General features: G+C 40.7%; 1 protein-coding gene across 6 annotated transcripts in view; it reads left to right on the top strand.

Moving 5' to 3' along the window:
• The window catches only part of il1rapl1a (interleukin 1 receptor accessory protein-like 1a), a 203287-nt gene that overhangs the window by 24190 nt on the left and 161764 nt on the right, over window positions 1–17333 (top strand). For all 6 annotated transcript variants that reach the window (XM_039818505.1, XM_039818503.1, XM_039818509.1 and 3 more), the window contains exon 2: window positions 11082–11185. In XM_039818505.1, the coding sequence (XP_039674439.1) occupies window positions 11104–11185 (82 nt within the window). In that variant the 5' untranslated portion in view covers window positions 11082–11103. The remainder of the gene's footprint in view (window positions 1–11081; window positions 11186–17333) is intronic.

The raw sequence follows: 17333 nt of genomic DNA, 5'->3' as shown, positions 1-17333 counted from the left end.
GTTCTCATCTACATTGCAATTAGCCAAACTTCTTGGAAAAAAACTTCAGGCATTGTGAACAATATGGTATGAGTATATACAGTATATATCTCACTCATCAGTAACGAGTTGGCAGAATTGGACCAGCAATTCCAAGGGCCTGCATCCATACAGTGCAGTACTGTCAATACTGTAAATAGTCTTAAAGGTGGTACATGGGACCATAGAAACAGTGTCTGATAAACAGTAATACATTACAGTAAAGAATGATGATGAAATATTACATCCATAGATAATGTAGTCTAACTGGTTCATGCTCCATGCTAATTGGTGACAATGAATCTCATTATCTTGAAACTTTCATGATCTAAACATGGAAAATTGTTTGTCTGTTTCCATCCAGCTATGCATTAAGAGTAATGCAACAGTTACTTATCATTTTGAGCAGTTGTATCAATTGATAGTTAGATCATTGTAATGAAATGTGTGAATTGCTTTTTGAAATAGTAGTACTTTGATGTTAAGTTGTGTCATATTGAACAGGTGATCTTTGTTAAATGAACAAATGAGTGTAAGAGTTTTGAAAAAAATTGTATTTTGATCATTTGTTGTGAGTTTTGTGTCCAGAGTTTTGAAAAATGACGTCAAGGTTCTGAAATTAGTGCCAAAGTGATTGTAAAAAACTGTATGTACCTGTATTCTATGGGATTCTAGCACACAACGAAAAATATACCAAATATAGTTTGCTTACCTCCCTTTTAATCAATAAGGATAAGAGTAACACTATGAGGGTGCAGAGAGAGAGAGAGAGAGAGAGGGAGAGGGAGGGGGAGGGAGAGAGAGAGAGTCTGAGTGTCCGTGTGCTTGTGTTTGACAGTATTTTTAGTCTATCTGTGTGTCAGTGGTTGTTTGGCTGCTCCCAGTGGGGTGTGTTCACTAAATGGGTGAGGAGAGTGCTGGCCACTGCTCTCCATCAAAGGCAGCAAACTGGAAGCATGAGAGTGTCTCTGCAGCCAGTCATCCTTGGACAGCTGACAATGGGCCTGGGCACGGAGGGGATATAGCTGAAAGCAATCAACAACCACTGGAGGAAAATGCTTCACTGCTGGTGGAATGTGTCTGAACTCACTTGTAGCAACCCACAGCTCTGCTCTTGACTGATCATGTACAAATGGCTTTAGTTGGCCTTGAAGCTCTTTTAATTAATTATGCACACGGTGTTGCATTTTATGCGCTCAAATCTGCTCTTTAAGTGCATGTACAGTATCTGTGTGTCTACGGAGAACAGCAGAGGTTCGGATTGGCTCAGAATCATGTGGTAATTAATCTCACTCAGTGAAGAGGTGCATGTTGGGACTGTGGCGGGGCATAGCTCACCGCACCTTCCTCGTTAACTCTAACCACCTATGGCCAACCTCTGGAGATTAACGAGGGCTGCCCGTGGTCAAAAGCGGTCAAATGCGTTTTAACGAATGCTCACCCAGCCTACCACCAGAGCTTATTTTTTTTATTTTGAGGCAATGATTCATGTTACTGCTGCAAAATAATACTCATGGGACCTGACTCACACTGACACGCGCGCACACACACACATGCCACATGGCACAGATGAAGGAACAGGTAGACAGTACAGTAAGCATAGTTGCAGTGTGCTGTGCCCAGCATGAATCTCTTTGACACAGTGATACACAGAACGCATCTGACTCACTCGTGTGTGTGTGTGTGTGTGTGTGTGTGTGTGTGTGTGTGTGTGTGTGTGTGTGTGTGTGTGTGTGTGTGTGTGTTGTGTGTGTGTGTGTGTGTGTGTGTATGCTTATACTACTCTTCTTTGTCTTTGTTATTGGCTGATCTGCATGTTGGTGTCACATTTGATATTGACACAGCTACTGTAAAACTACAATCAAAGAGAAAATGGCAGTGAATGTGAGAGAGTTGCATCTACACACAGTCTAACTTTAATTTTAAATAATTCTGACTTCACCCTTTTTCAATTGCTGTGTTTGACTCCAGTACTGAACCGGCTCCATATTATCAGTCATTTCACTGTCTCTTACTGCATAGCTTTAAAGGTTACACTGTACAGTCAGTAGCTGCTCAAGCATATGAATAATGTAGTGTTCCTAGAATGGAGGATGGTATACATATACCGTATATACATATTCTCATCTCATGACACCAGGCTTATGATCTGAGTGCAGCTGAAGAGTATTTTTCCACCTGCTGAATTATCATTTAATATTCAGCAGTTATTACTCATGCAATATTGATCGAAAACCACTACTGGTCTTGTAATGTATGTGTATGAGAAAGTTTATTTCCTTGTATCTTGGGCTGATTCGGGGGTACACTCCTTACTTCTGTGACCTTGCTAGCAGAGATGGCTGAAACACAGGCCTTCATATATTCTCTTCAAGCACTCATCTTAATGAGCCTCATACTTTGTTGATTAAACAGACCAGACCTTTATTTGTCCATTTAGATACTAAAAATTACTATTTTATAATCTTCAACAGTGAATGAGGATGTCAGGTTTTTATTCATCGGTTATTAAGAAATATACAGCTTTGCATGCAGTAATCCGATGTATGTATTACAGTAAAAACACTAAATGGCATAATGTATATTTTTAAACCAGATGAAGCATCATGACTCCAAGGAAACGGTGTGATGTTTCAGATAATTTATTTTCAGATGCACATTTTCACTGTTGGCATTTCTAGTCCTGTCAGGGCACAGAGCTGCGTCTATTAAATGCTATGAAAATGTACTTTACCTAAAACCACAGCGCAGGCTGCCTTCAAATTGGTTTAAATCCCTAAATCACATGATCAATTATCCACAGTTTGCTGTGCCAAGATGGTGGAGGTTTCTTTCTCTGTCTTAAGATGGCACAATTGCATGCTATAGGAACAGTAAGAGAGCTGGAAATTAAAGTGTTTGTGGTTTTAGGTTCTGCTTGCAATTTGTGAATGTGTGTGTTCTGTTCGGTCTCGAGAGATCAAAATTTGAATATGTGAGTAGCCACAGACACACACCACATGCACACAGCAGAGGGAGTGTGCTCGCAACAAATAATGTGAGGTAATAATTGAATTTGGGAAACATTAAGGAAAGATATGAAGAGATACAGCTATCCTGGGAGATACAGTTCCATAACAATGGCAAGGGACAGTAAATTCCTCGAGGCAGCAGGCGGTGCAGGGCCAAGCCCCTCGTTTTCTGGTAAAAAAAAAGCAGCAGGCAAACAGCTTTTGTGCTACTGTGTGTGATGATGTGTGCATGCTTCATGCATCGCTGAAGCATGGATATCACGCCAGGCCTCTGTGTGTGCCTCCTCAAACACACCTGCTCCTGACGCCTCAGAGAAGACAGCTTGGCTTTATTTAACCGTACAAGCAACGGCAGAATGTTGTATTATAGTTAAGAATATGTATCTGTACCACTTCTTACTGTAGTGCAGTACTTTAAAATCTATATATAAAATATATTGTCACCAAAAAATGTTATGTTTGATTTTGCTTTTAAAGGTTTTGGGAAGACCACTGTGTTTTTAGAAGTTACTTTTTGAGTGTTTTTTTTGTGCAGCAGTTTTAGCTTATTTGTGGTGAGAATGGAGGGAGAATGGAATGGGAGGAGAGGTGAGGGGAGATGAGGTGCGTTGGCTGTTTTTTTTGGGAGGGGGGCACAATGCCCCTCTGTGTGTGAGGATGGCAGGCTGGTGATGTCATGGCTGGCAGGACCCAAAGCCCTCCTGAGCTTGTGAAGGCATGACATGATTGGCACACAGAGGAGTGTCACTGGCATTGTTCTATAAAATCAGGCTGTGACAGAGGGCAGCTCCCAATCCTGCAGCTAAAGAAACACAACCTGCCAATCATTTGGTTATGTTAAAGGGGTGATAGAATGCAAAACCGATTTTACCCTGTCATAGTTGAATAACGACAGTTCGGTGGGTAAATAGGACATACATAGAAGCTCAAAGTCCCACTGACACCCCCTTACTATGAAAATTTCATATTTTGAAACTGCCGCTGAAAACGGGCGAATCCCAACAAAGCTGGAAGTTGACGTCAACCTCCCAAAAACCGGAACCTTTGTCAGCCCATGGGTGTATTAAGAGAACGGTCACGCCCCAACATTTACATAGGCTACACAACTGACCTGAGATCAGTTAGTCTTCAGAATCTAGGTTGCGCATATCTCTGCTATTCCATTACAAAATTCACTTCTGAAACTTTTTTATGCGAGAAATCAACTATGTAAGGCTCAAATATGGGCCACTTTACGAAAATGGATGGCTAATTGCAAATTTTGTCCAACTGTGTGTCGGAATTCAACTGCCGGTGCTGCCTGTGTTGCTGCCTCGCCGCCCGACCTGCCTTCCTTCACACACCCCGGCCTGCTGTGAGGTACTTGGAGCTCCGTCACGACTGGCAGCCCACAGCACTCCATACCTGCGCAAAGTCACCGGTTTTTGGATAATGGACTACTAAACGCTCTGACAGAGCTCCAGGGCTTGCAGCTCCCCTCTTCCTGCTAGCTAAATGCCGGTGTGTGTGTGTGAGTGAGAGCACGGTCAGCGAGCTTGTTACACCAGCAATCTGTTACCACAGGTTCCAGTTAATCTTTTAATGTGTGTAATTATAATGTGTTGAGTTATTTAAACAAACTATTGGGGAAATAAACGCCGCTTGTCCGCGAGTCTCATTGATAGAGCCTGCGGCTGGATGTAGCTCTATCAATGAGAGCTAGCTAGCCTCCTCTTAGAATTCCTCTGGAATTCACAAATATTCATTATCTTGAAATCGGACACCGTTGTTAGCTTTATAAAACCTTTAGGGAGATTTTGTATAAGTGGCGTGACGAAATTCAAACTGTAAATATACTCAAATTAAGGCGAAAAGGAAGCTAACTATCCGTGATTTGTAGCTAGCTAGGATTGAAGGGACAGTCACAGCTAACGAAACACCTACTCTTCACAAATATTCATTAACTTGAAATCGGACACCGTTGTTAGCTTTATAAGACATATAGTTAGATTTTGTGTAAGTGGCGTGACGAAATTCAAACTGTAAATATAATCTAATTAAGGCGAAAAGGAAGCTAGCTAACTATCCGTGGTTTGTAGCTACACATAGCTAAGATTGAAGGGACAGTCGCAGCTAACGAAACACCTAGTTTTCACAAATATTCATTAAATTGAAATCGGACACTGTTGTTAGGTTTATAAGACATATATTTAGATGTTGTGTAAGTGGCGTGACGAAATTCAAACTCTAAATATAATCGAATTCAAAGGAAGCTAACTATCCGTGGTTTGTAGCTACACATAGCTAGGATTGAAGGGACAGTCGCAAGCAGAAACACCTAGTTTTCACAAATATTCATTAAATTGAAATCGGACACCGTTGTTAGGTTTATAAGACATATATTTAGATGTTGTGTAAGGTGGCGGACAAAATTCAAACTCTAAATATAATCGAATTAAAAAAGGAAGCTAACTATCCGTGGTTTGTAGCTACACATAGCTAGGATTGAAGGGACAGTCACAGCTAACAAAACACTTTGTCTTCACAAATATTCATTAACTTGAAATCGGACACCGTTGTTAGCTTTATAAGACCTTTAATTAGATTTTGTATAAGTGGCGTGACGTGTGTAACATGTGGTAACAGATTGCTGGTGTAACAAGCTCGCTGACGGCGCTCTCACTCTCACACAACGGGCCATTTAGCTAGCAGGAAGAGGGGAGTTGAAGGCCCTGGATCTCTGTCAGGGCAGCGGTGTTGGTAGTCCCTGCTGTGGGCTGCAGCCGTGACTGAGCTCCAAGTACCTCATAGCAGACCGGGGTCTGTGAAGGAAGGCAGGCCGGGCGAAGAGGCAGCACCGGCGGCTGAACTCCGACACACAGTCTTACCAAATTTGCAATTAGCCATCAATTTTCGTAAAACGGCCCATATTTGAGCTTTATATAGTTGATTTCTCGCTTAAAAAAGTATCAGAAGTGAATTTAATAACGAAATAGCCCGATAAACAATGTATAACTTTGCAGTGTCTGAAATATGAGAGTCTCCCATGTGTTTCTATGTAGTTTGCTCAAACCAATCAGCGTGTAGCTCATTCTGAATATTCATGAGCATACCATATTTGGAAGAAAAGCTCTTGTTCCAAATAGAGCCATATTCACAGGGTAGTTAAGGGCCTAATAAAATATCATTTGGGCAATTTTCAGCCCAACCAATGTTACATACCCCATTAGGAGACCTTAAGGAACAGTGTAAAATACCCTATATAATCATTCTATCACCCCTTTAAATCAACTTGTATCAACAGCTTGGAATGAAGTGAGTTTGTTTGCCATTATTGGACAGCTTACAGTGTACAGTAGATGTAGACAGGAAATACAATATGAGACATGCAATAAAGGTCTGCAGCCAGAATCAAACTGGGGATGTTGTGGTTATACAGTATGGTGTGCATCTAGATCAAATTATCCTAATTTAATTTGTGTGATGATATGGACGTTTTTTCCAATGTTTTAAAGTGACATGTTATGATTTTGTAACTATTTTGAAGAGTAGGATTTAACATTGTGCACTAGTGTTTTTCAGTATGTAGCAATGGAGAACTTAATATCATGCAGCTACAATGGTGATGTCATTTGTAGTGTGTGTGTGTGTATATGTGTGTGTATGTGTGTGTGTGTGTGTGTGTGTGTGTGTGTGTGTGTGTGTGTGTGTGTGTGTGTGATCTGAGAAATTCCCCAATGTTTCTTGACCTTTCAATTTTTTACTCTTGCCATAGCTGCAAGTCCCTCCATTATGCTTGTCTTGTTACATTTCAATCAGAAGAGACAAGTGAATGAAGTAAAGATGAAAGTTTATTACAAAAAAATCTTAGGCACTTAGACTCTACAGCAAGATTTGTAACTAAGGGGCGTCTGCCCTGAGCAGCAGCAAGATAAATCCCCCCCATGAAGTCCAGACACTGGTAGTGGTGGTGGTGGTTCTGATGAAGATGATGATTCTGATGAAGATGATGAAGCTGATGGGCTAAAGAATATGCGAAGACTGGTGGTGATGGGGAGGTGATAGGAGGGGTGCATTGTCATTTGGGAATATTTGAAATGAAAAGCTGTAAACAACGGAGAAGAGAACAGATTTAAATAGCGTAACAGATGTGACCGTACCATGCTCACAATTGCAGCATTAATGTACTAAAGGCAGAGAGAGATCATTTTTAAACTGAGGCAGCAGCAGGATGATAGGTTTACAATTTAGGTGTGTTGCTGAGCAATTGGATGGATAAAATCAGCTGACCAGCTGACGAGAGGAGATGATAAGATAATTGACAGCCCCAGACAGGACAGCAAGGAATAATGAGTGAGCATGTGTGTGAGGATTGAATGCAGATGTGTGAAAATAAAAAAGGCCTAACAATGCAAAAGTATGGTCTTCTTGACTGAACTTATACTATAGCTTCATTTGTTGGACAGTACAGCAGCAATGGTCGTAGAATGTTTTAAAGAGGGATATCATGGTCATTCAGATAAAGGTCTCTTATCTGAATTGAATTTAAATCTGAAATGACCTCTTAAGCTATAAACTGAACATGGGGTTACCGCTGCAGCTACAAACACACAATTAGAACCGACCAGCTTATCGGCAAGTGTTTTTAAAGGCCTTTTATCCGAACAAAGAGGAGCCAATCCTTCAGCTGTGGCATTTGCCAGAATGTTATTGGCAGAGCGGTGTTTATCGACTGAAGGTTGTTTCCTTGGAGAATGTGATCGAGGAGGAGAGAAAGGCTTCTTTTCAGAGCGGGCCTTGCGAGTATCATGTAAACACACACTGAGAGAGGCTCCTTTCATTAGATATGCTAATCTGGAGTGCACGTGACTTGCCGCAGACTCCGGGGTCCCTCCTGGCTCTCTGTGCCGTTAGTTTCTGTTTCCAAAGGCCAGGTCCCATATCTTCTCCTTTCTGGTTCATTGGGCAAATTTACTGTGTGTTGCTGTGCTCTCCCACTCCTATAGTTGCACTGACACAAACATGGATCTGGCTGGATGTGAACCTGCTCCTCTCATTCAATCACCTTATTCTGTTTGGTTGTCTGGTACCTCTGACACATACAACTACCCAGACTGGCAGCTTTAGTAGAGTGAGGGCTCTGATTGTGCCACCTCTGTCACTTTTTGCTTCTCTGTTGCTGTCATAGACAGTATATAATGGACCAACAGACCCCGTTGCTCTGGACGGAGACCAGTGAAGGCTATTAGAAGCACTTTTCCGGTGATGGCCAGCTTTACTGCGCAGCCTCCAACTGAAAGAATGTGACGTGAGCAACATGTCTGAAAGTTGGAAGTCTTCTGGTAGCTGCGCCAAGAGAAATCTCAATCATTCCCAATCTTGCAGAGACAGAGAGTGTAGGTATATGTAAGGAGATAACATAGGCACAGGCTAATTATTGCTAACGAAAATGCTAGTTAACATTAGTAATTAATCCTAAACAGCTCATATAAGCCAAACTGCCTGCAAGCTTATCCTGTACTATACGGTAATTCCTCTACTATGTGACACAATCGTTAGCCTATTTTTACAAAAACGTCTGCTACGGAGCCATAACGTGAGGTACAAGGTAATGGAGCCTTTTATACATTGTTGTGTTTCTTTAGAAATAAACAACGGACAAATGGAGTCTTTAAACGCTTCAGATGTAAAGTTATTCGCAGTCAAGTGACGTAAAAAAAAAATGGTGGTCAGCGGAATGCTAACAGGAGGTGATGGCCAGGTAGCAACAAAATGGCGCCATAGATGGCTCGAGTTCTGAAGCGAAGCTTACCCCCTTGGTTGCTGTCTGTGCTTAAAATGGAACAAGGAAATGGCTCTCTACCCAACTCAAAGGAAAAGTTCGACATTTTGAAAGATGTGCTTGTTTGCTTTCTTGCCGAGAGTTATTTTGAAAGATACCACACACATATCAGTATTGTAAATATGAACATACTGATGTATGAACCGCTAAAAACACAACAACCTCACCATCCTCTCCACACGCCAGTCAGGCACACTTCCTCGGCTTAGAATTACAATACGAAACGCTATAAATACCACTAGCTACCTTGCCGACGGAACACACTTCATTGGCTTAGAATTACGGCAACAATCGCTAAACACACTGCAAACTCACAGTCCTCTCTTCCCGATTTACAGCCCCCCTCTCGTGGCTTAAAATAACTCACCGTTGTCGGCTCCAGCCGCTTAACTACACGTTGTAAACAGCCATGGGCTGCTTGCCTGGTCCTCCCGGTAACGTTAGCAGTTAACAGGGTTAGCGTGGCGGCGTTAGCCAGGACCAGTCGGGATCACTTTACTGGCTGTGTCTCAATTGTTTTTGCGAGTAACCAACTCGGGTACTCTAGCTATATAATTCAATGTGAGTACACAAATGTTGAAATGACATAAAATGCCCGTCCCTAGTGGCTGTGATAAATTAGCCTGAAGCTATGCATGCTTACCTGTTCAGGAGGAAATAAGCCAATTCTGCGTCCTTTTGGGATCTAAGCTGTCTCCATCTTTCAAATACATCTCCAATATTTACCAGGGGGTTGTTACATCTCTGGTCATGCTACTGTTAGAAACATGCTGTTTTCTTTTTTTTAGGTCGGGTAGAATCTATCTCCATTGATCCTGTTCGTTTGTGTGCTGCTTTCATGGCTGTACTAACGTTACAGCTGTAGCGCGCTGGGTTTACGTTTTTACAGGTATATCTTGCAACCCGGCCTGGCTGTAAAACTGGGCCGTTGATAACAACACACAGGCCAAAACATAAACATAAATTCCGTCACGGAATGTAAATTTCAAAAAGAAAAAATACTGACATTAGCATTGTTGTCAGAAAAGATAGTATTTCAGTTTAACATGTTTCCTTAATATCTGATGAGGCATTGGTGTCATTTTTGGATTTATTACAGTACAAATATTACATATTGGACCTTTAACATGTTATATCTCATTTGTTTAATCCGTACAAAACTGAAGTGTAAAAACGACTATTTCTTGGCCAGGACCAGTTGCCAGGCAACCAGTGTCTACATTTTACTGTTCCCAATCAAGAAATAGTTGTGTTTAATTATTGAGCTTCAGAGGTGCTGGTATGTGGATTTTGTTACCTTCGGACAGAGCCAGGCTTCCTGTGTCCAGTCTTTAGGCTATGCTAAGCTAAGCTAAACAGCTGCTGGTGGTAGCTTCAACAATGAAACATGAGAGTGCCATCAATCTTCTCATCTAGCTTTCGACAAGAAAATGAATAAGCCTACAGTACTTCCAAAAAATGTAGAACTTTTCCTTTAACACGTCTACCATTTTAAACTTTCAGTAGTTTCGCATTCTTATGTTTTTAATTTGTGTATTATTTTGTCTGTAAATCTTCTATTACAGTTGATGGTTGATTTAAAGGGCATTTTCCTATAGCAATATAAGCTTATAAACTGTTACTTTGATGAGGGTGTTCTTTTATTTAAATTTAACATCAAATTTATACAGCAGCACCGCCTCTATTTCAGGAGCTGGCTATTAGAGGGTAATTACTACATGTTAGATTATGTCATTTACTCAGAGAAGATGAGGAATGGAGAGTGACTCAACTCCATCAATTCTTATGATATATGAGTCGATAAGGGATATGGGTGGGATATTTGCAGCATCTCTGCGAGTCACAAGGTGATGATTTGAAATCCCTTTCAAGGTTTCCCCTTTTTTTTAATGAAGCGGGCGACTTAAAGTGGTCTTTCTTACACATGTAATTATTTCTTTATTGATTCGTCAGCATCTTAGGGAATGGTTTCTCGTGAAATATATCCCGCTATGATAAGCCATCTCAATTGCAGTCATGAGAGGAAATCATTACAAGAAATCATTACAAGTAAGGTGTGTGTGTGTGTGTGTGTGTGTGTTTGTGTGTGTGTCCAAACTGACACTTACTCCTGTCTAGTAGCAACAAGGAGGTACTTGATCTCATGTACAAACAGTGACTTATCACTCTCTTTCCCCTTTTCTCTCTCCTGTCATCCCTCCTTCTCCCTGCCCATGTCTCGTCTCCTTCAGGCTGTGAGGACGGGGGGGGAAGATGAGACCTCCCAGCCCTCTGCTGATCCTGCTGTACATCACGCTGTCCAAGAGTGTAAAGGTGGTCTCCAAGAGAGGCTCAGGTATTTAACGCATCTCTTTTCTTGTATGTCTGAAGCCTGTGCATGCACCAACTGTGTGTTAATATGTTTCAATTAGTGTTTTGTGTGAGTGTGTTCCAGTGTTGGGTTTGCATTTTATGGTAGCCGCCAACCACCAATGGCTGACGCTGTCATTGATGTAATTTGGAGGCTTCTGGTAAATTTCACTGACATAAACTTTATTTTTTATTTCATGAACTTCTGTCTACACTAAATGTAAATAGTCTAGAGACCATAAATAACAATGATTGTCACTGTTGGATTGTGCTGAGATGGTGAACAATCTTTAATTATTGTTTAATGAACAGCTTGTTCTGAAGGCATTAGATGCTACTAGGAAATACTTGTGTTTTTGTTTGTCTTTGTGTGTGTGTGTGTGTGTGTTACATGCTTTAAAAAGACGATCGGGAGGTAATTGCAAGGGATGATGCCCTTCCCACTTCTGTGTGAGAACGACTCACACAAGAAAACGGAAGCGCTTTTGAGCAATTTAGATATAAGTGCAGCTTTCTTGCCTTTGTCTAAAGAGTATGTGAATGCATGAAAATATACACACTGTACTTCTTAAAATTAGCTAGACCTACCTCAAACTATAGAGATTGACAGCTACCAAATGATCCAATTGCTCATTGACTGGGTCACCAAGGGTTACTGCAAAACTCATTTTGGCTCTAAATGCCAGCAAATTGAGCATCAATTGTGAACAAATGCAAAGGTCAAAAGAGAAAATGGAGAGCAAAAAGATTGAAGGTAGAAGGTTTTCATGACAGGAATACATATAGGGATTCAGGTAGTCAGTTAAAACACTGTGAAGACAAGCTGCCATTACAGAGAAAAAGTAAGTCTTGTGCATTATTATGCACTTTTTTTGCATTATGTATTCACTTTAATACTAGTATTTGGTTTGTTAAAGTGATGGTTCGGAGTAATTTCACCCTAGGGTCCTTTGCACCACCTCGAGCCAAACACCCCCCCAGAAGCTTTTTTCACCTGGGTCTAACATTGAGAGCGGTGTAGGTGAACTGGTGTAGTTACAAACTTTCCAATCCATCGTTTTATGAGTACATAACCTATTTGTACTAGTGTAGACGTTTGGTATCATTTCAGGCATTATTAGTGGGGTCATTTACGAGATACAAACGTGGGTCCATTAGCCTCTGCGCTAAGCTATTCAGCTGATAACGCTACTCTACGCTAACTCTCCCAATGTTAGACCCAGGTGAAAAAACTTCTGGGGGGGTGTTTGGCTCGAGGTCATGGTGCAAAGGACCCTAGGGTGAAATTACTCCGAACCATCACTTTAAAAACATCACTTGGCAGGGAAAATCATGCAAGACTTATTTTTTCTGTGCCTAAAAACCATTGGTTGCATTCAGGAATGTGCGTATGTGTGTGCGTGTGTGTGTGTGCTTGTGACATACTGGGTTTTATGTCTCTCCGTGTGTCTGGCTGGGTTTGTACTGCAGACATGAGCGGGCATGTCTGAAGATTTAAGGACTGACCTTTAGATAAATGTTTTATATTGAAGGAAGCACACCCACTAGACAGACAGACACAAAGAGTAGAAGGGCAACTTATCAATGAATAATGTGCTTTAACCCGCAAAGAAGATGGTCAGTGACACAGAATACAAACACACTTACCCATACACCTACAGTACTAAACAGAAATGACACACACCCAGGAAGCAAACTTAAAAATATACTGTGATGCGTTAGCAGGGGCTAGTTGGTTAAGTACTGTACTGTAGCTGTGCTAAAGTACTGTGTCAGGAATGTATGTCATTTTACTCAATAAAGACTAACTGAAAGAGGACAAAAGCTCTCCAAATTAACAGGCTTTCTGTCTGTCAGTTAGCAAGCTCGTTAGCTCAGTCACTAACGGTACAGTAAGTTCATAGGGCTTATTTAAAAGATGTATTATCGACTCCTGTCTCATAACTGTCTGCAAACCATTCCTCTTTTTTGGAGCAGTATATACTCTGACAGAGGATCTTAAATAAAACTGGATGGCTCAATATAGCTAAAAAGCTAGGATAGCTTCCTCCATTTTGGACTCTTCGTTTTTCCGTTCCCTCAAAGATCAGCCCAGTCAAGGCGGCTTGTTATTGGTCAAGGTGGCAAAGTTAATTGAAATAAAAGTTTTTTATTATTAACTAATTATTAACTTCCAGCTGCAAATAAAAAAACTGGATAAAAGTTGACCTATGTACTTGTATGTTGTAAATCTATGTTGTCAAATTCTCCGAGCATCTGAACAAGGCTAAGCTCATATCAGTGAAATCATTCTATTAGCCTGATCAGGCCCTTAAGACTGCTTAAAAAGATCAATGAAATATAATTCGATTCAGCAATGTTATACTCAGAAAATCTATTGCACAATGATTAACTAAGTTACAGTATATGACATCTTTGGTCATTTAACTGTCATAACAAGCTTTTTCTCTTTAAGTTGTAGAATACAGTAACAAAATAAGAGAGGAATTTAATGGAATTTAACTAAAACTTCTTATTATCTATTGAGCTGTCCTCAATAGGCAATTGACTGCTAGTGTACACACATACACAGGGTTTCCATATAGAAGAGAGACGGGACAGCCCATCAGATCAATGAAGTGGGTCCTCTGGGTCCTATGTTCGAATATTGATAGCAGTTAAGTCAATATAACCCCCCCCCCCCAACTGAGGGGTCAAAGGTGATGGAGTGTCACAGGGCAGTTTGACTTTTTAATGGCACTTTAAAAGGCTTCTCTGTCTGCTTGGAAGATTATTAATGGAGGCATGTGGGAGATCAGACAAGCTCACATTAAACTTGTAATCTGGGACTGTCGCTTTCTCTCTCTCTGTCTTACACACACACACACAAACACACTTAAAAGCACATACCAACAAACATATCTGTTGCCACTCACATGCACATTTACATACACATACAAACTAGCTCTCTGCATTGTTTCTTTTTCATCTTTGTTTGGAAAAAAATGCATCATAGGTTGCAGCCTAAAATGCTAATGTCAATAAGCTGTCTGCATGAAATCAAAGTTTGATTTAGTATTTAATTACCTTACTAAAAAACTGTTGACATCTGTTCTTTTAGATGTACAACAAAGTATCACAGCCTTTTGTCAATGTAGACATTGCAAGTGTGAATTCAATATTTTGTATATTTAATTGTGTTGCCCTCTAATTTAAAGCTACTCCAATATAATTGGCTGATGCAGACATACACAACACAAATAAATATTATATTGAATAAATACAACAGTAATATACTGTACCTGACCCTTTTTTGTTGAAAATTGTAATTGCAATGAAACATTTATAAAAACACTGTGTTGCCTTAACGTGTCAAATCATTTTTTCTGCCTTTTTTTTTTTCTTTCTTTTCTCTATACTTCTCTCCGGAACTAGTCCCTGACAAATTGAACAGGATGAAGGTTTGGTGTCTGTTAAAGATGAAACGCGGTTGTAAAGGAGATTAATTGGCTGATAAAGTCCATGGCGGGTGATTGTTTTCTGGTTCAAAGGTTTAGGATATTTGTCTTCATATGCTGGGGATGAAAGAGATAGAGCAGCTGGACTCTCATGACTGCTATTAAATTAACTTCAAATGACCACCTCTGGTTGGTTTCTTACTAGCACCTAGGTCAAAGTCATTTATAGGTAGTAATTATTGAGTCCAAACCAGACATTTTAACACAACTTTCTTGGAGGGAGGAAAAGGAAGTTGGAGACAAAGAAAGAGACTTTCGTGTTTGGATTATTGTTCTGATGAATTGTTTATTGGGCATTCAGTATCAGATGGGAATACTCTTGTTTTGTAGGATTGCAGGAAGAGTAGGGAATTTCACTACACAACCTTGAACAGTTATGGGTAAGGGATCAGCTATGAGGGCTTGATTAGCCCTCAAGAGACACTGGATAAAGCAGCTATTCAATTGATTTTCCCTACCAATGTCCAGATGTTATTCCCAGAGTTTGTAGCTTTCTGAAATCCTATAATTATTTAATGTGGGGTCTGGTTGGGTCTGTGTGTCCTGGACTAATGAGTTTCCCAGAGGTGTGGAGGCTGCATGTGTCTCTGTTCCCTTATTATTTGCACCACACTTGACACTGCTCATGGTTTTAATGACCAGTCAAGCTCCACAGCATTGCATATCATTTTGGAAAAATTGCTGTTTTTGGTTTGTGATTTTTGTTGTGTGCGCACATACATCTGTGGATGTATTAGGTCTTCGTACACCGGTCGTTTTTGACCCACATCTTGGAGTGTGTATGCCCTGCTGCTGAAAATGAGGGTTTTTACTCCAGGCACTCTGCTCAGTATGTCTTCTCACCTTGATGTGATTGTGCAGTGGGCTGACCAAGGCAATGCTGACACTGTGTGAGATTCACTTGCAGGGACTCTGAGCAGGTCTCTGACAGGGACAAGCTGTCAGGGTCCATCCATCCAACTCCAATTGTCTCCTTCTTGGTCCGACCCAGCCCAGTCAGACCTGAGCAGGCCTATTCCAGCCTCTCTGCTGGAGAGCCCATAAAGACACAGCCTTTAATCAGACAAGACAGGGACTCTTTAACAGGGGTCTCTGTCTGCTCGCAAACCCAACAGGAGGCTGAAGAATGTGAAATATGGGTAAGAACAAAACAAAACCTGGTGGTCTGCACACCACAGCACAATGCTATGTCAAACATTGTTAAGAGCAAGATGAGGGGATCAAGAACAATATACAAAAAAAGGTGTTTAGAAGTATTTCTGAAAGGATAAATGGATTAGATCAACAGAAAATTAATCTACTACAATTTAGATCAGTCAGTCTGTCATCAAGTAAAACTGTTAGCATATTTGACAGTGACATCTTTACTTGATTAGATTTCTGAGTCAATTGAATGATTTATATTTTTGTGGCTGCTCTAATACAAAATAAAAGATTTGAAGGCACTATTTTATACTTCACATAGGGATCTCTAATTTAAAAAGCAAGATCGTCAATTGATTGAAAAACAAACAACAGATTAATTAAGAAGGACTATACTGTAATAGTTTACAATCTTGTGCTGGTATACAGGATAAAAAACATGGACGAAGGTGCTTGATGAGGGAAATTGAATTCTACACAACACGCTGGTAAACAAGAGGATATCCTTACCAGTTGATGTGCGTCAACCCACAATGATATATATCATGACATCGCCGGTGGGTGGGCTTACATAGAAAACAAAGGATGCATGGGTTTTGGCACATCCCACGCTGCCTGTGTTTTGCCATTTACATGTCCTCACCAGTGAAGCAATGTAACTTTTACAGCAAGACCACCTCATCACCAGCTATCGATCCTGCAGATTGGTGTCCCTGTACATATGAATGGCATGAAACAATCCATTGGTATAGCTTTTTGAGGCTTAAAAATAGTCATTGTTTTACAGCTGTTTCTTTGATATAGATTTTTTTGCTAATGTCTCTCGAATCCCCATTGTGTATCCTATAGCTGACAACACATTTCTCCCAGGAAACTCCCGTAATTTGCATTGCCCAAACTCCTTTATAAATAACCGGACCATATTGTTTGTCTAATGTTGACCAGTTGCCAGATCTTGTATGAAACGCATCCTATTCACACAATCCACACACTATATACAATTTTCAACCTGTTTGTCACCTCAACCTGGCAATTTATAACCCAGTTGCACAGTTGATCTCTGCGCAATCTTCGTGGAAAGTTCAGACTCAAGAGCGAGCAGATAAAAATGGCAGGTGAAGGTGGTGTTCCTGCAAAGAATTAAAAAAATAGCTGTAAATTTCAATAATGTTGGGCGAAACAATTTACATGCATCTTACCTAGTCATATCGACAACCTCCACACTTTTTGTAAGGTGTGTCGCATTGATTTTAATGTAGCGCACGGCGGGGAAAATGACATTACCCAGCACATTAAAACACAGCGGCACCAACGTGCAGAAGACGCACATAAGTGCACACAGGCGATTTCATCCTTCATCATGAAAGAACCGACAGAGGCAGAAAACGTGAAGCAAGCTGAACTCAAGATGGCAATGTTGGTAGCACAGACTTAGAGTACACTTAACAGTAACCCCCCCCCCACCGGTCGGACCACCATACCCCCGCACAAACC

Source organism: Perca fluviatilis, chromosome 12, assembly GCF_010015445.1.
Source record: "Perca fluviatilis chromosome 12, GENO_Pfluv_1.0, whole genome shotgun sequence".
Lineage (NCBI taxonomy): Eukaryota > Metazoa > Chordata > Actinopteri > Perciformes > Percidae > Perca > Perca fluviatilis.
Note: the sequence above shows the minus strand (reverse complement) of the source record. Positions and strands in the feature narration are given on the sequence as shown.